We start from the raw sequence: 27,161 nt of genomic DNA on the forward strand, positions 1-27,161 counted from the left end.
GGATCCCAGGAAAGTTTCCCCTCAAAGGTTTCTGGTGGCCAGATCCATTACACACATACACATCTGGCATCTGTCAGCTTACGTTAAGTTGTCTAATTCCAGCTTGTATAAATCCCCTTCTGTTCTTCCCTGACTCCCAGGGTCCTTTTGCCCCTCTGTTGCTAAACTCAGTTGGTCACTTTTTGCTAGGAATTTCAGAAACGATGTTCAAAACAGGCAGGACACCCAGCTTTGATATTCCTGCTCGTATTCCCCCCTCCCCACCATCTGCTGTTTCCTACCAATGGGAACTGTAAGGGCCCAAACCCCTGGCCCTTAAGTAGCTAGCCATTGTCCACAGTGACCAACCCTGGCAAAGTTGTGGAGTAGACAAAACTTATTCTCATTGTCCCTCTTAGTTGGTCATTTTTCACCCTCTCTATTCCCATTCTTACTCAATGCCTTCATGTTGTCTATCACTTGGCATTCTACAGATTCTTACATCCAAGTCCCATCAAAATCAGGCTCCATTGGATCCTAACTTTCCCTTCTCTATCCCATATTTTAAAATAGCAATGGGGTGTGTCATTCCCTCAGGACCTTATTAAATTTCTTGCTAATCTCATAAACTCGAAGGTGCTAAACCTGCCAGAGATATTTGTTTTTCAAAGGGAGATAATGAAGAAATTAATTTCTACTGGTGGGAATTTCAGAGAATTGAAGGGAGGTTATTCAGCAGGCCCTTCAAACTACACTACTTATATAAGAATAAGCAATTCCGATAGTCCCACAGCTGACAGTGGTCTTAAGGCCCCTCAACCATCTCTGTAATCTGAAACAGAAGAATATTAATGCCTTCCAGAGCCTATTCTCATTCACAATAACTTGGCAGAGGCCTCTAATGGGATAGGAAAAGCCTCTGGTTATGTGCTTCTGGGTTTGTCTTATTCAGGAAAAGGGTGAGATTCTGGAAGAGCAATTCATCCACATCCTCCAAAGAAGCAGTGTTTCCAAGGGCTTTTTAAAGTTGGGCAGCTCAGGAAGACAAAGAGACTAAGTTTTACAGCACTAGGCTGGCCTGACCCCGACAGGATGAAGGAAGAAGAGACAGGGGAGACCCACAGCCAAGCCAACAGGAATATTTATTGTACAGTAGCTTATTATGTTGCATTTATTGTACTTCTATAATATTTGAGGCACAGGAGTAGTTATAGGTAGGGAGATTCTGCTGCCTGGGGCAGTCTCTGGCATCGACCCCAGGAAGATGGTAAAAGGGGTGGGGGGAGGAGCCTGAAGTCCTCCCACAGAGATGGAGCAGCAGAGTGTGGTTTGGAGACTGAAGAGTAGTTTTAAGAGGTTCCCTGGAACAAGGAATGTTTGCTGGTTGCTTTTCTTTCCAGAACTGTGACACAACTGTGTAGCATATGAAGAAACACATTGTTGGAACAGACCCTGGGTATGATACAGGTGTCTGTCTTCTTGGATCTTGGTTTTCCTATTCCTATAGCGGAAAAGCTAAGAGTCTCTTTCACCTTTCCTGACATCCTAGACTAGATCCACCTTTCTACTTTGTCTGGGCCTCTCATAAACAAGAAAGGAGAGAGGTAAGAGAGGAGCTGTGGTTTGAGAACCTCTCCAAAGACTTTTCTGTCATATTCTAAAGGGTGTCAGGGAAGCCCATGTGTCCTAACTCCTAGCTCTTCTTGCCCTCCTCTTCTCTCATTCTCCATTTTCTCTCTTTCTTTTCTTGTCCTTTGCCCAGGTTACTCTCTTCATATTTAGATTATTTAACACTCTTTCATACTTGGCAATGGGAAATGATCCCCATCTTTCTTAGGATCAGACTAAGAGTACTGCCCAAATCCCCTCATAGTCTCTGATCACATGCTTCCTGATCTTTCCATGTCCCTTCCTCTTGTCTCCACAGACCAGGTACATATAGTTTTCTGTCTCTGCACACTGCGTAGAAGTAATTAAACAGGAATTAGGCCTGACCACTGGGCACAGACCAGGCATCTCTGAGATCCAGAGGTACCAATGACGGTGAACTAAAGCCCACAAAGTGATCACACCCAAGCTCTCCCCTGTAACTGAGTCAATTTGCAGGAGCACTTCTGAAACAAAGATTCTGCTTCCTCCTACCAGGGAATTCTCATGGGGGTTCCATGAGGGTGGTTCCATGGGGGTGGAGCTTTTGTATTTAGCAAAATGTAGGTAAGAGGCATCAGTGAGAGTCAACGTAAGGGGAGCCTGAAGAAGCTTTGGGAAAAGGTGCTATAGGTATTAACTCAAATTCTATTTCTAGAGCTAAGGTAACATAAAGAAAATGGTTTGAGATGCATTGTGGTTGTGTATAACAGAAGCACAGGGTGGAAAGCAACCTAGAGTGGTCATCTCTTTCATTGATCTGCCCTTGGAGAACCCTGAAATCAAAATGCAAATGGAAAACCCAAGGTGTTATCTTAATAGATAAAGAAATTTATCTATAAACAGCCTCCAACCCATGGGTAATGGAAGGAAAGGTTACTAGCTAAGAGGAGACTATCAAACCATGAGACTGGTTGGTTTGTTTTTCAGACCAATGTCCTACATTTTACATGCCCAAATGAGTATAGTCTCCCTCAAAGACATAGGCTGCCAATGCTCAGAATACTTTGGGGACAGTTCTTTGGAAATTCTCTTCAGAGCTTGCCACACATCATTCTGAACAACCCCAAAGGGTGACAAAGCTCTCCTCCCTCTAGGATGGATTTGATTTTTGGAAATAGCATAAGTTATTTGGAGCCAAGTCGGATAGATGATTCATCTGGGAATTATAATTTGGGTTCAAAAGTAACAGGGAGGTGGATTTTGAATCAAATGACCTGGGTCTACATCCTATGTGATCCTGAGCTAGTAACAACCTCCCTGTGCCTCCATTCACTCATCTGTAAGACAAGGCAGTTGGACTGGATGGTTTCTAAAGTCTTGTTTATGTTACTATTTGGGAGGTATAACTATAGAGGGAAGAAAGATGGCTTCTTTGCGTCGTTGCAAATAGGCCATAGTGTTTTTTGTCAAGCTCTAAATGTGTTTGAGCAAGGGTTGCACCACTAGAAGACTGTATCAGCTCCCAAGAGCACTGTTCTGAGGGGTACAACTCGGATTTAAATGGATGAGGCAGATTTAAAAACACAAACATCCCTACTCCCCAAATCTCCTTCTTTATATTTAGACTGATTCAGTTACTCTGAGAGCTCCTTGATGTGCTGAGTTTGCAGGCCTCACCTCATTCTTTGGTTTTGGTGACTCCAACCCCATAAGCCCTTAGCTTTTGCCCTCAGGCTGCTCTCAGTGCTAGTGGTATGCTTCTGGCTAGCAGGCAGGGCAAGAGGGAATCTGTCTATTAGAATATCTAGGATTCTGGCAAAGTAATGAATGAGTATGTAGGTTGTAGGCAAATTCAGAGGTCACTGGACTGAGATCTCTTAGGATGCAGGCTTTGCTTTTCTCTATGGAGGCAGTGGTAATAAGCTGGGAGTGGCAAAGGTAGCAGGGCATGAGCACTAACCAGTGGGACCAACCAAGGGCACCAAGGAAAGATCGGTCCTGCAGGGATCTTGGCCTGGGTCAGTTCTTCTTGTAAAGCTGATTGTGGTGGATCCGGTTGTAGATGGGCTCCATGACACTGGGCCGGTAGAAGCTGTCACTGACACGGCGGGTAGGTTTCTCTCGGTGGTAGGAAGAAAACATGGAGCGGCTGGTGGCAGGTGTCTCAGGCTCAAAGGTGGGGCCATGATGGAGGGAGCTGCGCTTCTGGGACACCTGTGTAAAGAGTTTATCTTCTAGGCCCAGGAAGGAGAGAGCATTGGAGTTCCGGGTACTCTTCAGGCTTCCCCGATGCAGTAGTTTGCTTGGGATCCCAGGAGTAGGTGAACTGGCACCTTCACTTCGATCAGTCTCAGATGGAGGGTTATCTATGTCCCGAAACTCACTCTCTGGCTCCATCAGTGATAACCTAGGGAGCTGAAGAGCCAGGGGTCAAAGTTAGAGAGCAGGGCCTTCATTTGAATTCATCACCCTCTCTATTTTTCCCTCTTTACTCTCTTGTTAGGTTCCATTTTTCTTCAATTCACTTCATGTTTATTGAGCATCTGCAAAGGGCAAGGCACTGTGGAGGACACAGATAGCTCATATTTCTGTAGCATTTTAGGCTTCATAAAGCATTTTCTTTAAAACTTTCAGATGTACATAGGGCCCATGTTATTACCATCCCTGTTTTACAGATGAGAAAACAAACTCAAAAGTTAAGTGATTTGTGGACATGATCAAAAGAAAAGTCACAGAAGGGCTGAAAACACCAGGCAGGCCTCAGAGACGGCTGCTGGCCATGGCCATGGGTTGCTTGGAAGAACTTCCCAATGATTAAAAATGTTTGAAAATGGTCCTGGATGTTTTTGTGACTTTAGCTGCAATAAAGCCCCTCCAATTCTGAGGTTCTACAGGAGCCAAGGTGGAGGTCTCCAGGGTAGCTAAAATCCCTTGAAAATCCTCTGTATACCCATTAAGACATTACTGTCATCACAGATCCCTTCTCAGAAAGGAAAATTAGCTCAGTAGAACTTCCTGACAGCTTGATAATACCTGGAATTTATATCATAGTGCTTTACATCATCTCTGGGGCAGCCTCTGGATGAATTGCTTTTCTTTCAAATTATATCTATATTCTAAAAGCCCCTGTTTTTTGTCTGAGAGTAGAGCAGCTACTTGTCACGTGATTAAAGGGCTAGACAAGGAGTCAGGAAGACCTGAGTTCTAAACCTGCCTCAGACACTTACTAGCTCTAAAATCATACTATAGTAACAATAACATAAGCAAGTCTCTTGACCTCCTTCAGCCTGTTTCCTCGTCTGTATCCACCTCTCAGGGTTATTGAGAGATCAAAGTTTGCGCTTTGCAGACCTTAAAGTGCTACATGAATGCTAATTATAAATTACAAATCCATGGCAGGGGAATCAGAACAAAGGGGAGGGAAGAGGGTGCAGAGAGGCACCTAGAGAAATTCAAGAACAGGAAGTAAGACTCTACCTGACCAGGAGGTGAGGGGAGATTTGGATTATTTTTCTTTTAAAGTATTCCAACAGGAGCTGGGAGAGGAGCTTCCTGAGGCAGGTGACCTTAGTTTGGGAGCTAGAGTTCAAGAAGTTCTGGTTATGGCCCAGTGGACTGAGAATGAGGAGAATCTGAACCTAGTCCTAGCTTTCCCACTGACTCTCAGCGTATGTGAGGGGAAGAAATCAGAGGGCCCGGCCACTTATTACCTGTGACCTTATGGAAGCCATCTAACAGCTTTGTTTCCTATCTGTAAGATGAGAGAGTTGGCTATGTGACTTGTGAGGTCCCTTTCAGCTCTAAACTTATATTCCTATGACGTTGGGCAAGTCACTTAATGACTCTGGGACTCAGTTTCCCCATCTGTAAAATGAGAAGATTAAAGTCTCTTCTAGCTCTCACATTCTATAATGTTCCCTGATCTAAGGGAACTTGGGTTTGTTTTTCCCAGAGGCTCCTGGGGCTAGGACATCCAGTCTTCAGGGAGCCCTGACCTCTACTCCCAATAGTCTTCAGTCCTATAGGCCAGAGTGGGGAAAAAGAAAAAGGAAAAAGGGAGTCTAAAGATGAAGAACTGGTAAACATAGAAGAATTCTGAAATCATCTAGGCTAACTCCTTTATTTTACAAATGAGGAATTTGAAGCTTAAAGAGGGAAAGTTGGAATAAAATATTGATCTGTTCTGGTTTTTAAATTCTATGATGCCATAATCCAATTTTTCCTAAATTAATTAATGAGAACTGACACTTGAACCTTCTCCAGGCCTGATTAGAGGACCAGATCCTGGTGTCCAAACTGACCTCAAGACTTAGTATTCAGTCCTCAATGCCCTTGCTCAACTGGGCTTAGACTTCAATCCTCCCTTCCCCCCATGGCCACTCATCCTCCCAGTAGACACTGACCTTTTGCCAGGACTCCTGGGGTGAGGGTGGCTACAGGGGACTACTCACCGGTACATAGTGCACCACTGTGTCCACCACATTATCTGTAACACCTTTCAGGGCATCTGATAATGACATCGCCCTGCCTTTGGCAAAGGTCTCCTGACCAGAAGTGAGGTGAAGCAGTCTTCCAGCGGTGTTGTTCCAGATGGCAAAGGGTGCCCACTTTACAGTGGAGACAGTGGTCAAGTAGGCAGACTGCAAAGTGTGAACCACACTATCTAAGAGGCTCTGGTTCTTGGACATGGTCTGTGAGCAAGAACTCCTGTTAGTGACTTTCCTGTGAACCCCTGACCCCCCAAACACCTTACTACCCTCCATCCCATTCAGATATTCTCTGTTACCTACATCTTCCAGACCTTCTTCACCAGAGCTATTAGCAACTATTTTTGCTCCCAGGCTTACATACCCCCCACCTTGTACCTACTGGCTCCTTCTACACCCACTTTACTCTGTGGACATCTCTCTATGGGATTAGGGAAGCATAAATCCATCTCTGGGTCAGGAGACAAAGAGCAGTTTTCAGGCTTTGCTTGAGGAGGCAATGATAATGGGGAAAGTATTCATTGGCTTTGGAGTCAAGGGACTGGATTCAAATCCTGATTGTGCTGTTTATTACTTGTATGTCTTTGAGCATATTATTTAACCTTCTGGGTTTACCTTTCCTTAGCTATAAAATAAAGGAAACAATGCCGACCATATTCCTTCTATGCTAAATCTAATTAGCCTGGCCCACCCCCTCCCACTGATCCTCCAAGGTACAGCACTCTACTTGGCACATTCTTTTCACCTCATTTAGTTTTTTCTCTTCCTTCTTCACTTCAAGTTCTTCTTCTTCCTCCTCATCTTCCTCCTCCTCCTCCTCCTTGTCATCCTCCTCTTCCTGGGCCTGGTTGTACTGCCAATTTCCCCTTGAGGTGGATCGGGGTATTGACACCACCTGCAAGGCAGCCGACATACCCCACTGGGCCATACTGCTCTGTGGGGACCAAACAACAGGAGGTAAGCAAGGGTGTGCACTGGGGAGGAAAGAGGGGTCAGGAGGAGAGAAAAGGAAGGAGCAAACCCCCTTGCCAATTCTCCTGATACTCAGAATCAGAACTACACGGAACTTCTAAATTCCAGAGTAAATATCATTTGTGGAAGGAAGTGTGGGTATTTATTACTGGTGTTCAATTGTTTTAGGGATGTCTGACTCTCTGTGATCCCATTTTGGGGTTTTCCTGGCAAAGATACTGGAGGGGTTTGCCATTTCCTTCTCCAGCTCATTATACACATGAGGAAACTGAGGCAAACAGGGCAAAGTGACTTGCCCAGGGTCTCACAGCTGGAAGTGTCTGAGGTCAGATTTGAACTTGGGTTTTTTGAGTCTTCCTGACTCCAGGGCACCACTCAGCTGCCTAGCCTGTATGTACATGTATGCAAATAACTGTATACAAACAGATTTTCAAAGACAGTTCAGATTTCAAGAAAAGAAAATATATTTTAAGCAGCTTTGAGGCAAATCCCTGTCCTTATATGAGCTTCAGTTTCCTCAGCTACAAGATAAGGATAATACTGGTTCTATCTACCTCATAGGGTCACTGTGAAGCAAGCATTTTTAAAACTGTCAAGTGAGTTATTATCAAATACTATGTGAACAAGATAGTGGTACCCACCCTTTATTCAGGTAATAAAGTTAGATTTTTAGAATCACCAATTCCTGGGTTCTTAACCTGACTTTACTAACTACTGCCATTGGGACCTTGAACAAAGAACTTAATTTTGCTGGGCTCATGTGTGAAAATGAGGGTCTTGGACCTCTAAGGTTCCTTCTAGTTTTAAATCCTCTGATCTTAGGATCCCAACAAGTCTTTGTGCTCAGCAGCTCCCAGTCCATACTGGAGAATGAGCTCTCTATTTTGGGAAGGTCGAACTAGGATTGAGGGGCTAGGGGTGGAAAGCAGGAGCAGTGAAGATACAGAGAGATGAGCTGTGAATACCAATTCTTGGGCTGACTTGCCTGGAGACCAAGTGGAAACTCACCAATGGAGCCACACCTGGGATCCACTTGGCTAATGCATGGCCCCAGCGGAGGGTCTGGACTGTCGTGTGAAAAGTGTGATGGGAAACAGTGTTGGTTAAAGTTCCAATCCTTTGAAGGAAACTGGGCTTTGGCTTTGGCAGCTTCTCCTGGACTTGGGGAGGATTAGGGTGCTCCACGACCAGGGCTGAGTTAGAATGGAGGTAAAAGGAGAAAAGAAAAACCAAATAAATGGTGAGAAGTGGATCCATGATATCTGGAAGTACTAAGAAAATCCTTTTGGGAAGCAGCACAGTCTAAGAAAAGTGTTCTTAACTTGGAGTCCATGGACCCCAATAAGTCTATGGATAGAATCTGGTCAACTGTGAACTTGAATGGAAAAAAAATGAAACCTTTATTTCATTAGTCTCTAACTGAAGTTTAGCATTTCCAACAATTATGAATGTAGGCAACAAACTATAGTTATATTATTTTTATATGATATTGCAGTGACTGCAGATATCTCAAAATATCATCAACACTCATTGCTACTTTAAAAAGTCCTGATTGTTATTAAATCTGCTAGAAATATTACTATAATTTTGAAAAATATTTTCATAACTTTGATCATTGGTTTCCTTTATGAGCCAATTATTTTATTTTATATTTTTAAAAACATTATTCTGAGAAGGGAGCCATAGTTTTCATCAGACTGCCAAAGGGCCCAATGACACAAAAGAAGAACACTTAGTCTAAGAGAAAGATGCATCCTGGGTACCAGATTGCAGTCTCTATTTTGCCATTAATTTGGGATGTGATCTAGTAATATGTGATCTTAAACAAGTCATTCCCATTTTCTGGGCCTCAGACCACTCTTACTCTGGGTCTTCATCTGCAAAATGAAAGAGTTAGTCTGGAAGCTTTCTAAAATTCCTGAGGCTTTAACATTCCACAGTTTTCATGGATATTGACTACATATCTGAGGACTCCACATTTCATAGAACTTGAGAGCTGGCAGCATCCTTAGAGATCATGCTATCTAACTCCCTAATTTTTACAGATGGAGAGGCTGAGACTCAGAGAACTTAATACAGTTACAGGATCTCCAATTGCAGAACAAAGATGCCTGGGCTCCAGATTCCTAATCTTTCCATTCTATTCTGACTCCTTTGGCTCCCTGACCCCAGTTTTTCAGTCACAATGGAAGCCAGGCTAGTAGAATAGATGAACTAATTTGTAAAATGATGGGTGACAGTAAAGTAAGTTTCTTTCTATTGACATCCCTAAACTTTCCACATTATTTCTGATTTTCTGGGAGCTGAGTCTGGCATTCTCCAGCAGAATGTTTCTGTTTGGTATCTATCTTGCTCTCTCCCCCTACCCCCACTCTACTCAGCTTTCTGGACATTAGATACCTGGATTTTCCTTGGGTGCTGGCATCAAATAGTTCACCACCTTCTCAACACTGCTTAAGGCCAAGTCTGCCCCTCCAGCTGCCAGCTGACCCACCCGGGTGCTGGAGGCATAGTCAACTGTGTCCTGTGCCATGCCCCAAGCAAGCTCACAGCCAGCCAAAGCTGTCCCCAGGACCTTATCTGAAGTATTGGCAATGGGGACACTGAAGCTGTTTCTGGCACTTCGGATCCTGGTGGAAATGGTGTCCTTTAGTTCAGAGGCAATCTGTAAGCAGATGAAATGGCAACAAACATCACCTCAAAAATATTTCTTAAAATTTTATTTCAGAGCATTTTATTCCGTTTTCATGCACCTGCCAAATCTTGTATTTGTCTGTGACATTAGCATACTCCTATACTAAAAAGTAAACTCTTTTAGGAGAAGGATTATGTCATATCTTTGTATCTCTCCCACTACTGAGCACAGTAGGGTCATTGGATTATATAGATTTAGAGCTGAAAGGGACCTGAGAAGTAATCAAATCCAAACTATTCATTTTACAATTGGAGAAACTGAAGCAGAGAAAGGTTAAGTGACTTATTCAGGGTTACTCAGCTAGTATCTGAAGCAGATCCAGGTCCTCTTGTCTCTGAGTTCACTGCTCTAGGTGCTATATCATATTGCACATGGAAGTATTTAATATCTATTTATGGAATAAAGGAAGATTTTTCTTTTTAAAGGTCTTCGGCACTGAATGCTCAGAGCATCTCTAATCTGTTCCATATTTCAAGGACCCTAGCATTTGGATGAACTTATAGACATGTAGTTTTAGCTGGAAAATGGATCCATCCCTCTCCTGTGACAACTGCAGATATACTTCCTAACTCCTTCTCTCTAGGACCCCAAAAGAACCAACATTTCAAGAATGTGGATCTCAGCTCCTTGAGGATCTTGCCTATGTTAAACTACAACCTTAAGGGGCACTATCTCCCCAGTCATCTGGGCTTATAAACTGAATCACCTTTCACTCTTGAGCATCAGCTCTCCTTGCCAGTCAAGGAATTGCCAAGTACTATAATTTCTATCTCTGCAAGATCTGCACAATCTGGCTTATCCTCTCCATTCCCATTGCAATTACCTTGTCTCTTGTTGGGACTTTATAATAGCCCCTTCTTCCTCACTCTAGTCTCTCCATTCTCCAATAAATCCTTCACTTCCTAATGTGTTGCTACTGCTCCATGCAAAAACTTTCAGTGATTTCCCATTATCTACCAAATAATTTTAAACTCTTGATCCTGGCATTCAAAGCCTCACAATCTAGCTTTACCTTACCTCTCTAGACCTGTGCCCTAGTACACCCCTTCACGTGCTCTCTGTTCCAACCAAACTGGACTACTGTCTTCTGCTAAATTGACCAAAACAAGGATACAGAAGCCATGGAAAACTCACAGGAACATCTGATCTAAGGAACTTAGGGTCAAAAAGACAATAGGTCTCAGCCTTAGGCTTTAATGAGGTGATGTTTCCATGGATGAGGATTGAATCTCAGTAACTCTCCTGCAACCCCCACTGCAAACATAATTTTACCATGTTCTTCAGGAAGTAGAAGAAAGTAATTCTGAGATCAGGAGTGGGGGTGGTTTGATCGCCTGAAAAGGAAGCAGGCAGTGAGATACAAAGCATGGGGAGGAGACTTCCTTACCTTTTCTGGAGGGTATTGGAGAGCAGGAATCTTTTCTTCTAGATGGTCTAATCCACGGCAGGCTAGCTCATTGGCAGCCGTGACTGAAACAAAGAACACTGAAGTTAACAAACCCATCTTACTTTGGGAAACCAGAGTTTCGTGAGAGAGATATAAGGCTACAGAACACTGCCAAATCATATATCACTGATCACCTGTCATCTTCACAAACAGACCCTAGAGTTTAATCCCAAGTAACACCATCTCCTTGGGGTTCTTTGGCCTGAGACTGACCTGGGGCCAGGAGGGAGCATCCTGGGGCGATTTCACTTCTAGTTCAGCTTTAGGGATATATGACAGAAAGATAGGTCTTTTGTCCATAGTAGTAGAGGCTTGAGGATTGAAGGCTAGAAGGGAACCTGGTGAACAGATATTCCCTTTAACAAGTTTTCTCTTTATTGACCTGTGAAGTCTCAGGGGCTGCATACACCCCAAAGAATGAAAGACTTTGATACAGTGCCCTGGGAATACTTATTCATTAGACCAGAGATGTCAATTGAAGTAAAAATTTGCTTGGTCCTTTGAAGTTTTCTAAAATTCTGGTCCTTCAACTGTTAAATCTTGCCTAAAATGTTATACAAGATCATAAAAGCCTGGGCGCAGGGCCAAGGTTTTTGAGTCGGGCTTTCTTCTTGCTGACATCTGGAGGTCTCTTAGATACTTCTCTCCTTAAGAGAGTGGGAGGTGCTGGACCTACTGAAATCTAAGTAAAAATTTTGTTCAATGTAGAGAGAACAGTAGATTCTTCAATACTTATATAATAACTTCCGAATCTAGGGCTGGAACTATAGACCCCGAATCCATACCATTGCCTCATTGCTCTCAGTGGGTGCATTGTTTAAGTCAGTGGTTCATCTGTAACTGGCATCTTCTCCTATGGAGTGTGCACAGATCTTTTCTCACTCCAACTTTTCAAAACAAGTTCTAAACCTTGGTGGAAATGTCAGTGGAAATGAAGGATTCTCTGAAGGCTGAATAATGAAATTCAGACAAACAGACAGCCCCAGGTCCCTGCAACTCACATTGTGTTGACAGCCGTCGGACCACAGGCTCCATGCTCCATGCAGCCAGGTTGCTGGCTCCTTGTACACCTTTCTCATAGGCATTACATACAGAGGCTACAAGAGGATGGGATTCCTTGGTGCTGGTGTAGGTCTTTTGGAAACACTCACAGGTGCCACTTACCACAGGCAACTGAAAGACTCTCTGGAGTACATTTTCCTGCTCCTAGAAAGAAAAGGAAGCATTAAAGATTTCCTCCATTTCCCATCTCTTTCCTCCTCTCTCCTTCTTGCCACCCCACCATTTCTGTCAGCAGAACCTCATGCTCACCTTTTCCTTACATGAGATTGGGCTAAGCTGAAGAGTCACAGTCAGAATCAAGGGAAAAGAGAAAGTTGTCATGCCAAGGGCCTCTGGGCAGCCCACTCATTATGTGGAGGAAGGGAATGGGTAGAGAAAGTAAGATGGTGCACATGAAGGTAAAAGGCCTATTAGTTACAGCCCGAGTTTTCAGCAAAAGCCAGATTCTCTTTGTCAAATAGCTAAGCTATATTTTTTCCCTCCTTCCAACCAAAATAAAAGTTCATCTTTTTCAGAAAGTCTTCCATGACCAACAACACCCAGCTTTCTAATCCACTAACAAAATCTCCTACCTTAAATTACCAGTAAGTAATATGTCTATTTCATTTCTCAATACAGACCTTATAACCCATTGCATCTCTGTTGTTCTAAACATTTTTGGACTTCTTGATATCATAGTTAAAAGTTATTTGAAACGGTGCACATAAATTTAATTTATGAGATTAAACAGGAAAAAAAGGATGCTTAGAGTTAGAAATGACCTTAGAAGCTATCTAGGCCAACCTCCTGGCCAATTCAAGAATTCCTTCTACAAAATAATTAACAGATAATCAGTAATCTGTAGCTTGGCTACTTCTAATGATTGAGAGTTTGCAACTTAAAGAAGCAGACCTTCCACAACTGAATGTTTCTAAGTAAAGTACCAGAAAGTTCCTACATATATGGAAATTTTTCAACATAACTGCTATTCATTGCCAATAGTAATACCCTCTGAAGTAACACAGAATGTGTTCACTTGACAGCCCTTTCAATAGCTGAAAAAAGGCATCATCTCTTCCCTTTACCTTTTTACTTCTCCAGGTAAAACAACTCATCACGCTGTTGGGCTTGTGGTTAGCAGACACATCTGTATCTTTTCCACATGAATTTCTGCCAAGCTAGATCTCCCCTATCCTTTACTTGTACCAATGATGTTGAGAATCTAAATATGAGGCTTTATAGATGTACTTGTTAGATATAATTGTGAAACATAAATGGGTCAGTTTTTCAACTTGGGGAGTTGTTCGGAATCTTGATTAAGTCTTCCATTGTGTCAGCTCTCCTTCCCAGATTTATAGCATATGTAAATTTGATAATCATTCCTAAAATGTTAAATGGTACCAGATGAAGGACAAAGGGCTGTGGCACTTCACTAGTTAACTCCAGAGTTAACAACACTGTCATCTACTCCACAATTCACTATTTTATCATATAACTAAGATTCACTATCTCTCTTACATACCCCTGAACTACCAACAATTAACCTTATTAATTGAAAGAAGTTAGTTTGACATAACTTGTTTTCAGTGAATTTATGCTGGCTCCTAGAAATCAGTGTATTCTTTTCTAAATGCTCACAAAATCTGTTTAATTTTGTTAAATTTGTATCAAGTTTACCACTCTGTAGTTTCCAGAATCTGCTCTTTTTCCTATTTTGAAAATCAGGACAACTTAAAGACAAAGGTGTTGTAAACAAATACAAATGACCGTACCATCTAGTTGATGGCACAATTTTGCATCATACTCCTTGTTCCCCCATATCAGGAAAATGAGAGATCTGAGCTCTATGTCTTAACAGCATAGTAGTGGGAGGGAACATATTAGCATAATCATAAACACAGAGGTGCTGCCCTCAAAAAATAAGCCTCATTGGCAATGAAATGTCTTTGATTAATCTCTGTATCTAAGTGTCACTAAGGACTAGAGGGCGCTTGATAATGAAGATTGAGCCTTTAATCAAAATAAAGTCATAGGAGTAGTATTGCGTTATCTTTTATGATGGTGAACTAGAGAATAGTCCCAGGTTGATCCTTACTGCTAGAATGTCTTCACACTAATCCAACATGCCAACCAGCCAAGGTTGGTTGGACTCCTAGATAGGGTACAAGTCCCTCTCTTGCCATAGACTTCACTCAAATGGAAAAGAAACAATTTTCCTTCCACTGCATATTCAGTGAGTTGGTTTTCTTTTCTCCATTTTTACTGAACTTGATTCTGAAGCTGCCGCTCCTCCATCCCTCAGCTGGGAAGAACTAAGTGTTGTAAGTCTTTGGAGAAATGCTATGATTCCCACAGGCTTTGTGGATTTGGGACCATCTCTCCTATAACAGTCATACATATTTGCCTCTCAGTCACAGTTATTTTCCTTTTGTTTAAAGTATGACAAAAAATAGTTGCCATAGTTTGCCAACAAATATTGGCAAAGTTATTTTCTCAAGCAGCCTCAGGCCAAGCACCTTAGACAATCTAGCAGAAGGCAGATTAGGTCAGGGAAGGCAGCCATGTGATGGGTTTAAGAGATTTCTGTAATTTCCAGATCTAGAAGGGGGAAGAAATGTATCTGTCAAGCATATTGGTTAGATGACTTATTGCCAAGTACTTTATATGTTTATGAGGAAAGCACCTTGGGCATTTATAGGATAGAGTGAACTAAAAAAAAAAAAAGTAGTTCCCTCTCCCTGGGATAAATCAGAAACTCAAAAATTATATGAATATAAGCAAGAAAATACTACCTACTATACCTTAAATTGAAAGTGCAGACATAGTTGAGAGGAACCATTTGTGGCAGAGCCAAAATGTAAAGTGATGCTGAGGGTAATAGAATCTCCTGTTCTGAATGAGACTGAGGCTGAGGCCTGGCTGGTCCAGGTATTTTCAGGTCCTTTCCAGCTTCATCAGTCTATTGGGTTTTTTTTATGGCATTTATAAGAACAATGATATTTTAGGGCTAACTTTAGGATAAGGAAGAACACTATTTCAGGACATAATTTTGAATTTCCACAAATGACAAGAAGGGAGTCTGAGTCAGAGAAATCCTTCTGGTCACTGGCGTACACCCTTCAAAGTATGAAGCATTTCATGTAACAGAAGTTCAGGGATACTTTAAAGATACTTAAATTCAGTGACACATTAAATCACTTCACACCAGCTATATTGTGGTATAGTAGAAAGGGATTTGGAATGAGAAGATCTAGGATCAAAATCGGTTAACTCAGTTCCTGTTTGAGTTTGAACCCGGTTATTTTCACTTTTCTGAATCTCATTTTTCTCATCTGCAAAGTAAAGATGGTGATCTCTAAGGTCCTTTCAAGTTCTAAAATCTCATAATCCAATTATGAAACTTTTTTTTTACTATGATTACTAATATAACGGCACAACGATTTTAAAAAAATTTTAAAAAGCATATTTTCAGCTCCTATTTCTCTACCACCTTCCTTACATACCTCACAGATATCAATTCAAATCATACAATATCCATGGTGAAACTTTTTGGGACATCAAGACAATTTCCTCACAGTCAGGAATAATAATATAACCTGGATATATCCTGGTATTGAATCCCTAAACCTATACTCCTGGCCTCCTCTTGTTCCCCTTCCTTAGGGTCCCCATTAGTTGCTTTAAACATGCACAACTTACTGGGTGATTTCCATCCATCATGGTCGGGCTCCTGTTGACTGCCATCTCAACACTTCAGTCTGCAAAGCAGAAGATCCCATGACCATCAGTGTCCAACCCTATGCCCCCAAGGTCAGCCCCCTTAGTACTTGAGGTTCTAGGGATAGGCCACCACAGGGGGTGGCTGGTGGTTCTGGTTCCCTGGCATAGGGCACATGGCACAGAACCACTGAAAAGAGGACACCTTTAACCTCCTGTAGACATCCGCAGCAAGGCTTTTACTAGTCAATAATGGTTGTAGCTGGAAAGGATAGCACAAAGCAAAAGGGCCCAAGTGGATAAAAGTAGGAACATCAGGGAGGGAACAAGCAGCACTAGCAAAGATATAGAGGTTCTTATGTTAGTAAAACTAGGGGGAAAGAAAGCAAATAGGAGAAGACTCAGTTTCTGGCCTTAACATAAAAGGTAGTGGATTCTTCTTTATATACACCAATACATCTTAAAAAGAAAGGACTCAGATTAAATCATATTAAAAGGAAAATACTCAGGCTATAAACCAACAAAATCTTCCTTCTGAAGGAAGGTCTAATGAAGGGTATTTGCCTGGCTCCGTTGTACCTGATACAAGCTAAAAATCTATTTCTGTCAGAATCCCAATTGCTTCACAATCAGTGCCTTCCTCCAGTTGCTACCTTGAGAGCAACTTCCCAGAAGTACTTACCTCTAGCTCTGTCCCCCTAAGCAATGGCAGCAGCACAGACAAGATCCCTCCCAGCAGACCTCACTACTTGCTGCCCTGCAGCCCTTCCAACTCACTCTAGCTGACCGTTGCCCTGCACTGGGCCAACTGGACAGCAGAGCTTGCAGAGTGGACCTCTCTGGCAGTATTATCTCCAGTAGTTCTGGGAAGCCAAGTCTTGGGAAGTCCTATTCACTTCCCCAACCAAACGAGGAGAGAGGGGACAAAAGAGGAGTGGCAGCTGGCTATGGTAATTTGACCAATGGTCCCCCTGGACAAATACTAAACTTTACAGGGATGATTGGATAGCTGAGAGGGTGGTTACTAGAGTTGAGGGGGATCCAGGTTTAGAGAAACTGCTGTTCCAGGCTTTGAATGTAGAGGGCAACAAATATTCTGAAGCACACCCCATACTTTTTGAAGTTTGGGTCTCTAGATGATGTAGTCAATGTCCCTTAAACTCTATTTCCTAATCTAGCTCCCTTTCCACAAAAGGTGCTCTCAGTGTGCCAGTTTCCAGTTGACCAATTCAACTCTTGTGGTTTCTTTTAGTTGCTTGTTAGAGGGAACCTTGAGACTGGATATTGTGACATGAATTCCCTTAGATTATCTCTGCTTGTGAATATGGAACTGAACTACTCAGTAGAGTTGAACATGTTATTCAGAACCAAACTTACCATTGTGTCCTTTGGACAAATGATTTCCAATTTATGACTCTTATCTGCTGTTGCGTATTTTGGTGGGCATAATCCACCAGGTAATTCTTAAGTCATAAGTTATAGGATGTTCCCAAAGTGTAGTGCAGGAGTGACAACTTTTTTCCCCAGCCTGGAGAGGTATATTTTGACTGGTTTGTTCTGCTAACAATAGCTGCCAGATAAGTAAGAACATACATCTACCCATCTCTCTTTATACAAGAGGGTAGGGCAAGTATAATAGTATTGAGGAGCTAATACTGGGCAGACCCCAGGAAGACAAACAGGAAGGTTATGTTAAGTTCACAGGAAGGTGAGTACTTGGTACTTAAGTACTTGGCTTTCTGTCTTATAACCTGATTGAGAAGTTGGGGAAGGATAAAAACTTATTTTCTTTGCTATTAATAGAAATACAATTATCTAACTTTTTCCAGATTGGTGAAGTCTCACTGATCTGTGATAGGTCATTGGTGGTGACAAATAGTTAAGAAGACAGAAAGTCGAGCAGGTGATGCTCCACCTAAAGCTTTAAGTACAAAGAATTCCAAGAGTTTACAATTATCTGCCTAACCAGAGCTTTTTAAGTCCTTGGTTTATAAAAGTGTAAAAGGCATGAAGGAGATGCCCTCTGATCATACTCTCAGCTTCTGGACAAATACTTAATAAGGTTCTGCAACCACTGGGGGACAGAGGTCAGTTTTTAAGTGTTTGGTATAATGGCTTGGGGCCAGAGGGAGTATAGGGCTTGATTTGTAAATAACAAGCTCTGCAGAGGAAGCTGGGTTTTTTGCCCTCTGGAGCTTAGAGCCCAGAATGTAAGTGAGAGGTAAGGACTGGTAAAAGGTCCTGGAAACGCTCCTGAGGTTGTGAAAGAACTTCACTACCTGCCCCACCCCTCCCTTCCAAGAGGCTGAAGGGCACCAGCAGCTAGTATTCTGAGATAGCCCCAGAGCTGGTCTATAGGTCTATTTTACATTTCTTTGGTTCTAAGAACCCTTCTGGGAAGAGCAGCTTCCTTGTTTCAGGATCCAGGACACTTAATTCTGATACCAATTCTGGGGCAACAATGTTTTTTCTCAATCTTACCAAAGCTAACCATACAATTTCATCAGTCTCACAAGGTATATTTCAGAGCCGCTCTTGTCTTAACTGAGCCTGATTTCTAAGATCAGATTCTGCCTATGGACAGTGATCTTATCTAACTCTGGCTTTCTCTCCAGAATTACTTTCCTATGTAAGTGAAGCAGCCTAACAGTAATGAAGGAAGATTATCTCCTTTACTTTCACCTTCCTATATTATCCTCCAAACACATGCAAAAACACAAGGAGTCATATAGGTCCAACAATTTATTAGTCATAATTAATTTACATTACAATTGAACATCATGATGTAAAAAATAGTGTTATTGAGTAAATCTGTCTTGGCCTGACATTTTCCAATTTACTTAAAAAATCTCCAAACTCAATCTCTTTTTCATATTTGGTGCTTTGTCTAAGCAATGGAATTAAGCCATGTATTTGAGTGTTTTTGAGAACCACTCAAAGGAGTAAACTAGACCACTAGACTAAACCACTTACCAACCCCTTAACCGATGATGTGCCATATCAAATTCACTTCAATCATGAGATGCCCATAAGAGCAGAACTAGCATATATCCAGCAAGGATTCAAGACCTAAGGAAGGTAGCTACCACAGAGTGAGCATACAGCATCAAAACTGGCTTCTCACTACAACTGAATACTCCAGATCTGATCATAAGAAATTATGCTTTTTAATGATTGTCTTTCTTTACCCACCACTTGACTCCTTACACCTTCCCCTCTTCCTTCTGCTCTCTGCTCCACTCTCCCCTAGGAAGACTTTATGCCCCACACCCTATAAGCTTAAAAACCTGATTATCATAGAAAATTGTGAGTGGCTTACCCACACTCGGCTTCTAGATTAACAGAATTTCATTTTGTGAAAGCAACTATTTGTAGACCAACTAACCATCAAATGATGGAACCTAGCATTAAATTAGGCAGCTTAGTCATGGCTGTTGTGAGTTCATGTTTTGAAGGAAATCTATAATTAATAAATGGACTTACTCTACTTTTTGTGGGGTAAAGAATCTGATACAAAAAAAAATGCAGTTTTCTAAAATCTTCTTCAATAGAGTGAGTCTCCCTATACCGTCATTAGCTCTTAGACATCAGATGTCCTACTCAAAGACTTCATCATATAGACATAATATATACTATAGACGGGCAGGGTAAAGGGTTTAAGAACTGTAAATGCAGTTTTGTCCTTCCTCAATAGTGGGAGGGTGGGGAAAGGGGAAAGGAATAGGCATTTTCATAGCTTCTACTATGTGCCAGGCACTGTGAGAGGTGCTTTTTACAAATATTATCTCACTGGATCCTCATAACAACCTTTAAAGTAGATTTAGAGACTACCTCTGAACTTAACATTTTTTTTTAGTGCAGTGGGGAAAGGGACAAAGGAATTCATACACATATAGTGTACATACTCACATAAGCATAGGGAATTGAACACTTTTGTGAAAACTGGTTTAAACATACTGAATGTGACATTTTCTCAGCCACAGGCAAAGTGCCCATCCCACTCAGAGAGTCACCTTTTCAAACAGGTGCTATTACCCAACACAAAAGAACTTCAGCAAGTCCTTAGCTTCATCTGTGGATAAGCCACTGTTATCATGCCTATTATGGAGGACAGGAGGCCTCCCAGTCCAATGATCCCAGAATTAGACTTATAAATGTGAAGTTGGTCCAAAGGATTCAGGATATCACAGAGGTTCTTCACTGTGTCCAATAGCAAGGGAGGATGCTTCCTTAAGGATCGAAACAAGAGGAGGAGAAAGGACTGGAGCCACTCTGTTTCTTCATCAGCTATACAAGGTCCTAGGTGGTTCTGGCGCATTGATTTCTCTCTTTTTGCCTTTTCCTGTGCAACTTGCTCCATTTGTAGGGAGATCTCATACACATCTCTGATGATGTGCAGCAGGAGATAATAGTAGTAATGACGGGCAGCCCACTTTCGCCATTTTTCCTTGTTGATGTCGGAAACGAGTCCCACACTCCTCACCCAAAGGATGCTGTCACAGACAAAGTAAATCACACGGTTCAGGTTGGCTATTGTTAAGCAGAATCGGGGTACAAGATCAGATGCATGGATGCTCTGTTGAGTTGCCTGGACAGCATGTACCACGTTACCTAGTCTGAACCCTGTAAGAAAAACCCATGAATTTTAGCACAGCTTCTCACTCACATTGAAATGGGAAAATCGAATCACTGAGGAAAGATAGGTCATTATTGTGGTATAATTTGGATTTTCATCCACTTATTGGCCTTTTGGACTCGGCATCCTGGTTGTGGAGGGAAATAGTTTTGTAGAATATAAAATAAGTAGCTGGAATTATTATGAAAGGCATTGAAGTGTTTTGTTGTGTGCCTATCTCATATCACTCCAATGGATATCTCATTCTAATTCAAGGCCATTCACAAATAAAGACTGCAAAGTCTGGGTTACACAGAAACATTTTTCTAGAATGAAGTTGCTGAATTATCACTATCATAACCTTCAGTTACTACATTTTTTCCCTGAATCAACAAGCATTTATTAAATGCCTTTGTGCCAGCCATTGGGAGCACACAGTCAATGAAACAGCTCCAGTCTTCAAGGAGCTTACAATATATGAGAGATAACATATATATATGCATTAAATGCTCTATACAAAATAATCTTGTATTTACAAAATAACTTTGAGGAGGAAGGAAACAGAAGCTGGGATGAGAGGGATCAGGAAGGACCTCATGTAGAAAGAAGGTGACTTTTCCTCCCTCAAATTTAGTACTTATTTTTAACATTTCTTTTTAAAAATTTTTTGTATTCTAAAATTTGTCCCTCTCTCACACCACTACCCACTCATTGAGAAGACAAGAAATAGCGTATTAATTATACAGGTGAAATCATGCAAAACATATTAACCATGTTGCAAAAAAAAAAAAGAAAATTTTAAAAATTATGCTTCAATCTGCATTCAGACTCCATCAGTTCCTTCTCTGGAGGTGGACAGCATTTTTTCTCATAAGTCCTTCAGAATTGTCTTGGATCATTATATTGCTGAGAATAGCTAAGTCATTCACAGTTGATCATCGTACAATATTGCTGTTACTGTGTAGAATGTTCTCCTAGTTCTGCTCACTTTACTTTGCATCAGTTCATATATGTCTTCCTAGTTTTTCTGAAATCACCCTGCCTGTCATTTCTTATAGCACAACAGTCTTCCATCACAATCACATACCACAACTTGATCAAACATTCACTTGATGAACATTCCCTCAATTTCCAATTCTTTGTCATCACAAAAAGAGCTGCCATCAATATTTTTGTACAAATAGGCCCTTTTGCTTTTCCTTTGATCTCTTTGGTCTACAGACCCAGTAGTGGTATCATAAGCCAAAGGGTATGCACAGTTTTATAGCTCTTAGGGTTTAGTTCCAAATTCAGTAGAATTGGTTGGACCATTTTACAGCTCCACCATCATTAGTGTCCCCATTTCTCCACATCCTCTCCAGCATTTATCATTTTCTTTTTCTGTCATGTTAGTCAATTTTATAGGTATGAAGTGGTATCTCAAAGCTGTTTTAACTGGCATTTCTCTAATCAATAGTAGTTTAGAGTATTTTTTTTCATGTGACTACAGATAGCTTTGATTTCTTCTGCTGAAAACTGCCGGTTCATATTCTTTGGCCATTTATCAATTGGGGAATGGCTCTTATTTTTACAAATTTGGCTTAGTTCCCTATATATTTGAGAAATGAAGGCTTTATCACAGATATTTCCTGTGATCCTCTCAATCTGTTGTCTGGTCATATATTCTTCCCTTATCCATAGATCTGACAGACAAAATTTTTCATGCTCTCCTAATTTCCTTACAATGTCACCCTTTATGTCTAAATCACGTACTCATTTTTACCTTTTCTTGTAAGTGTAAGATGTTGGTCTGTACCTCATTTCTGCCAAACTGTTTTCCAGTTTTCCCAGCAATTTTTGTCAAATGATGAGTTTTTGCCCTCAAAGTGTGGATCTTTGGGTTTATTAAATATTAGATTACTATGTCCATTTACCAATGGATACTGTGTACCCAATCTATTCCACGGGTGGACCATTCTATTTCTTAGCCAGTACCAAATTGTTTTGATGATTACTGCTTTGTAATGTTTTGAGGCCAGATCATGCTAGGCTGCCTTCCTTCACATTTTTTCCTTAATTCCCTTAATATTCTTGAGCTTTGGTTGTTCAGATCAATCTTCCTAAAATAATATTTTTGATGTTATTCACCTGTTTGGAATTGCCAATGGTCTCTCACAGCTGAGAGAAACCAAGGGAGAAAACACTTGTATAGCAACCAGCAATCCTAGGTTCTCATCCTACTTGTCACTGACTAGAAGAGGCCTGCACAACCTGCAGCCCAAGGACTCTGGGCGGCCCATGAAAAATGTGGAAGAAAACATCCTTTGGTGTGTCCATGGGCTGCTGACGGCCCTCGGACCACAGGTTGTGCAGGCCTGAACCAGAACATTACACACAACAATGTTGGGTTTTTTTCTAACATTACTTGTGATGAGAATGATTTAAACAGGTGTAAAATGCTGATTTAATCTTGTATATTTTATACTAAGCCAGCTAGGAAAAAAGCCTAAAAAGATTTACCCATTTCTCCATCATTTACTCTAAGTGAAGAGTAGAAGGAAGAAGAAAACAGGAATTCAGAACCATGTAGTGGGAAGGCATTATTAGCAGGATGAAAATTAGGGTGTGACTGTTCTGCTCCTTCCAAGAGCCTCAATACAGCTCCTAGAAGCCAGAAAAATATGAAAAAGCTGTTTATTTTTCTTGACTTGTCAAAACATTTCAATGATTTAGGGCAAAAATGAGCTAACATACTCTACTGGTCTTACTGGTTTTGGTTATGTGGGAAGAAACAGCATAGCATCAAAAACCCCAGGACCATGCCTGTGGGATGGTCTTTTATTATTAAATCATTTAATTTCTTAGTCTCTTTCAGATACTCCATATGCAAAATGAGATCAGCAATACTGGATACCATCAACAAGTACTATCAAATATAAATTACGATTAGAAAGTGATATGAACACCAAATGTTCTGAGACTAAAGATTCTAAACTAGGAGGCTCTTCCTCAAGGGATGGGGTACTTACATTTACGGCCAGTGCTCACACTAGATTCCAGTTTCTTGAGCTTCATTACCACCTTCTCTCTATCAGCCTTAGGCTCTAATAAATATCTAAGCAACATGCATGTGTATTGAATGGCTCTGGAATGGAAAAAAAGTGAGGAGAATGATTTACAAGGTAAGCAAAACAATACATCAGAAGGGAAAGTACACTGCTAAAGGCAAAGTACTCAGGGTAATTTCTATGAAGCAGAACTTTTAAGAGGAACATTCTGCACCAGCTCCACAAGGCCAAAGGGTAGCACAAGTAATGAAAATGCAACACAAAGGTGATGGCAAAGGACTTTGAAACAATCCAATGAACAGCAAAAACCAGCCTTTTTATTGACTCAAATGGTGGGAATAAAAGTGGATGTGGATCAAAGGGACAAATAGCTCAAAAAGTCATCTCCTGTTTAAATCAAATAAACAAAAGGGACCAGATAGAATATAAAGGACCCATAAGAGACAATGTATAACACTGGTACTATAATGACTAGAGAAGACTGGCCTTAGAATCAGGAAGACCTGGGTTAAAGCCCTGAGAATATACTAGTTCTGTAATTATTGACAAACCAACCAACTAACTTGCTGATTTGTACTGGGAGGTTCCCACACCTACCAAGTTCCTGCCACTGATGAAATGACAAGCCCACAAAAAGCAATATGGATTATTATATACACAAGAAGAGATATTTTCTTATATGTGGTTTTCAAATGGGGTTAAATCTAATAAATAAGGAAAAGACATAAAATACAAATAGAAATTGACTTTAATGAATACTACACCATTTTAATATTTAGTTCAATAGAAGAATGTTATTTCTATGTATCAATCTATAGCCCCAAACATTGTTTCCTAACATAGATACAATAAATTAGAAACCTTGAATCACAGATATTCATAAGCCCCAGTACATCTAGCAGTCTATATGATTAACTAGCTACTTTATAGCAAAGTGCTTCTTTTTCCATACTATATTTCTGTAATCATATTTTAATACTTATATATTAAACATTCTGACCAAAATTTAACATGATTTTTAGAATGTTGTATTAATGATTTTGGAGCCAAAGGTGATAAATTTGGAGGGTTTTTTTGCCGCCTTTTCTTTTAAAAAGTCCTTTCTAGCCATCTGCAAGCACCTATACCCTTTCACCTAGTAACCCATGGGACCATAATCCAAAAAAATAATTAAGCAGAAAAAAAGCTTTAGCTGTACAAAATATATTTACAACTATGTTATTAAAACAGCAAAACACCAAAGTCACCTCAATCACCTTATCCCCTAAATCATCTAAATGTCCTGTGGTTAATTAGGAATAGCTAAACAACCTATGGTATATTAATGCAATAAAAGCATGATGTTGCTGTAAAGAATGGTAAATACAAAAAAATATAGAGTTATATGAAAGTTGATCAAGTATAATAAGAAATTAAAAAAAGAATCATAATAAATACATCCTGCAAACATACTGACAAACTATGTTGAAAATATTTCAGCCTATAAAGCTAAAGAGGTTAATAGTATCACAATTTGTATTGTATAGTTGAGTAAATTCATATATATACATATACACATACACATATGTACATGTGCTCCCTGGCTATAAGTACTCAGCTGGCCTTGGATTAGGCCCAAAAATAAGATATTTTCCCTGAAGGCAAGTTTAAAGACTAGAGGAAGCCTCTCTCATTTTAAAGAAGTCTGCTCCTACTGTTAGTGAGGAAACTGGATAAAGTTCTGCAAAATACTAGAGCAGAGATCTGGGATCTGGCAGAGTATTTGTAAAATGAACATCTGTATACTCATTCTCTGTATGTTTATATTTTATTGAAGTATAATGAAATGTAGCATTTCTGATGCACTGTGAAGCTCATGACAGAAGTCCAAGAATATTAGCAAAATCGGAAAAACAGCCAAATGAAATTGTAAATTTAACTACCTGAACTTGAATTTGAGCAGGCTGACTGGTTACCAGCCAAGTTTCTATGAGGCAACAGTGAAATACTTCCTAACTACAATGGGCTTAGCATGTTATAGGTACAGAACTGTCAGACGAGAAGACCCGGGTTCAAACTTGACTGGGTGACCTTGGGCCAACCATTTCCTCACATTTATAATAGAGGTGTCTAAGTCACTTACAACTCTCCATCTATGACTCCATGAACTAAGAGCTGGGAATAGGGAGCATTATCAGGGGCATCTCGTCTCTAAGTGAAAGATACAAAGGGATTTATCGCAGAATGATTTCTTAGGACCTCGGACACCAGCGTCTAACCCTCAAGTCCTCGTTTTACGAAAGCTCCCCCAGGACAGACTGTCCAGCGCTTCCTTTCACTGGGAGAAAGTTATTGAGAAACAAAGGCACGGGTTTTGGGCATCAGGGTACGCTGCGAGGGTGCCCTGCGTTCTGCCCCGAGAGGCGTCTGTACAACCAAAGGTCCTCGGTAAGAGGGGAGGTCGGGAGCGCCCGGCTCCCCCCGGCCCGACGGCCTTCCTCCGGGGGTTTCCTCCGGCTTTCTCTGCGTTTCCCCCAAGTCTCACACTCCGAAGGATGCCGATCGTTAGTCTCCGTCCAGCCCCTTCCTCCCCTCTGGGTCCGGCCGGACCCAGTAGGTCCGGCCCCCGGGGGTCCGCCTCGGCGCCGGCTCGCCACCGCTCACGTCCACAAAGACAAGGGACCACGGGGCAGCGAGAGGTCACGTGCAGGCTCCGCGACTCGGCGGAGGGGGAGGGGGAGGGGGCCTCTGGCCGGGCCGGGACCCGGCCCAGCTGGGGCTGGAGGCGCGCGGCGCGGCGCTGTGGGAGGCCGGAAGCCCAGACTCACCTGAAGAGCCGGTCCCTGCCCTGAGTCTGGTTGGTGAAGCGAGTGAAAGCCTCCATGCCGCCGGCCCGCCCCGCCTTCCCCAGCGACCTGCTGCACCCAGGGTCTAGTACGGACCCCGCCCGAACGGAGGGCGCCGCAGTCCCCCGGGGCGCGGGTGACTGGATGCGCTCCGGCCCCGCGGGCTCGGGCTTCCTCCCTCGCGCGGGGCGGGCCCCCTCCCCCCCCGCGGGGCGAGGGCGGGGGAGGAGGGAGGGGCCGTCTCCGCCCCGCCCCCCGCACCTTGAGCCTCCGGCGACGCCGGAAGTGGTCGCGGCTCCGAGGCCTTCCGGGCTCGAGCCGGAAGTGAGCGTTACCGCGGCAACAGCGGGGAGCGACGCCGAAAAGGGAGAGCGGGAAGCTTCCCCGCGGAGCCGGATTCGCAGGTTACCCCGGCGACGAGTCTCCGGTTGGGACGCCCAAGCTCCGAGGCTGCGGCTGCCGCCCCGCGTCCCTCAGGTACGTCCCCCCTCGCCCTCTCCGGCCCCAGGGTTTCCCTGGGCCGCCTGGGGTGCGCGGAGACCCGAGCTCCAGCCCGGCCTCAGCCGCTGAGTGCTGGTCACGTCACCCTGCTGGCCTCAGTTTCCCCATCTATCAGATGAGCCGGAGAAGCGCTCGCGTGTCTCTGCCGAGAGAACCCCAGACGGGGGTCGCGAGAAGCCGGGCTCCCTGCGCAGCCTTGTGCGGCTGCTCGGGTCCGAGGTGGGCCTTCAGGAAGGCTTCGCGGG

General features: G+C 42.3%; 3 protein-coding genes across 14 annotated transcripts in view; 1 reads left to right on the top strand and 2 right to left on the bottom strand.

The window, feature by feature from the left end:
- Nucleotides 1-1,102: 1,102 nt before the first annotated feature.
- On the bottom strand, nucleotides 1,103-23,573 carry PLIN1 (perilipin 1). Of its 3 annotated transcripts, none has more exons than XM_072618244.1 (9): nucleotides 23,552-23,573; nucleotides 15,911-15,969; nucleotides 12,172-12,376; nucleotides 11,111-11,193; nucleotides 9,429-9,693; nucleotides 8,037-8,221; nucleotides 6,802-6,990; nucleotides 6,021-6,260; nucleotides 1,103-3,984 (listed from the first exon to the last, which is right to left on the bottom strand). In XM_072618244.1, exons 2-9 carry the CDS (start codon nucleotides 15,953-15,955, stop codon nucleotides 3,589-3,591), a joined length of 1,608 nt encoding a protein of 535 aa, XP_072474345.1. In that variant the 5' UTR covers nucleotides 15,956-15,969; nucleotides 23,552-23,573; the 3' UTR covers nucleotides 1,103-3,588. The 3 variants fall into 3 exon arrangements, with proteins under 3 accessions (XP_072474345.1, XP_072474351.1, XP_072474335.1); XM_072618250.1 differs by lacking the exon at nucleotides 23,552-23,573 and adding an exon at nucleotides 16,611-16,964 and having other exon boundaries at nucleotides 6,802-6,951; XM_072618234.1 differs by lacking the exon at nucleotides 23,552-23,573 and adding an exon at nucleotides 16,611-16,961.
- PEX11A (peroxisomal biogenesis factor 11 alpha) lies at nucleotides 18,653-26,535 on the bottom strand. Of its 6 annotated transcripts, none has more exons than XM_072618363.1 (3): nucleotides 26,398-26,530; nucleotides 23,552-23,667; nucleotides 18,653-20,551 (listed from the first exon to the last, which is right to left on the bottom strand). In XM_072618363.1, exons 1-3 carry the CDS (start codon nucleotides 26,451-26,453, stop codon nucleotides 19,980-19,982), a joined length of 744 nt encoding a protein of 247 aa, XP_072474464.1. In that variant the 5' UTR covers nucleotides 26,454-26,530; the 3' UTR covers nucleotides 18,653-19,979. The 6 variants fall into 6 exon arrangements, with proteins under 6 accessions (XP_072474464.1, XP_072474475.1, XP_072474478.1 ...); XM_072618374.1 differs by lacking the exon at nucleotides 26,398-26,530 and adding an exon at nucleotides 25,713-26,304; XM_072618377.1 differs by lacking the exon at nucleotides 26,398-26,530 and adding an exon at nucleotides 25,513-25,697.
- The window catches only part of WDR93 (WD repeat domain 93), a 47,639-nt gene continuing 46,929 nt past the window's right edge, over nucleotides 26,452-27,161 (top strand). For 4 of the 5 annotated variants that reach the window (XR_011969063.1, XR_011969065.1, XR_011969062.1 and 1 more), the window contains exon 1: nucleotides 26,452-26,892. Coding sequence is in view for 1 of the 5 variants with exons in the window: in XM_072618344.1 (XP_072474445.1) it covers nucleotides 26,452-26,892 (441 nt within the window). In the remaining 4 variants the exon portion in view is untranslated. The remainder of the gene's footprint in view (nucleotides 26,893-27,161) is intronic. The other variant, XR_011969064.1, reaches the window with a different exon arrangement.

The sequence above is a fragment of the Notamacropus eugenii genome, chromosome 1 (assembly GCF_028372415.1).
Source record: "Notamacropus eugenii isolate mMacEug1 chromosome 1, mMacEug1.pri_v2, whole genome shotgun sequence".
In the NCBI taxonomy this organism is placed as follows: domain Eukaryota; kingdom Metazoa; phylum Chordata; class Mammalia; order Diprotodontia; family Macropodidae; genus Notamacropus; species Notamacropus eugenii.

Excerpts from the sequence above, each read along its gene's own strand:
- PEX11A (XM_072618354.1), bottom strand. The coding sequence starts at position 23,274 with ATGTTAGCTCATTTTTGCCCTAAATCATTGAAATGTTTTGACAAGTCA. Across the intron at positions 20,552-23,042 it reads AGTAAATGATGGAGAAATGG|GGTTCAGACTAGGTAACGTG; the intron begins GTAAATCTTTTT and ends TTTTTCTTACAG.
- PLIN1 (XM_072618244.1), bottom strand. The coding sequence starts at position 15,955 with ATGGCAGTCAACAGGAGCCCGACCATGATGGATGGAAATCACCCA. Across the intron at positions 9,694-11,110 it reads TCCAATACCCTCCAGAAAAG|ATTGCCTCTGAACTAAAGGA; the intron begins GTAAGGAAGTCT and ends ATCTGCTTACAG. Across the intron at positions 3,985-6,020 it reads CAGTGGTGCACTATGTACCG|CTCCCTAGGTTATCACTGAT; the intron begins GTGAGTAGTCCC and ends CTGGCTCTTCAG.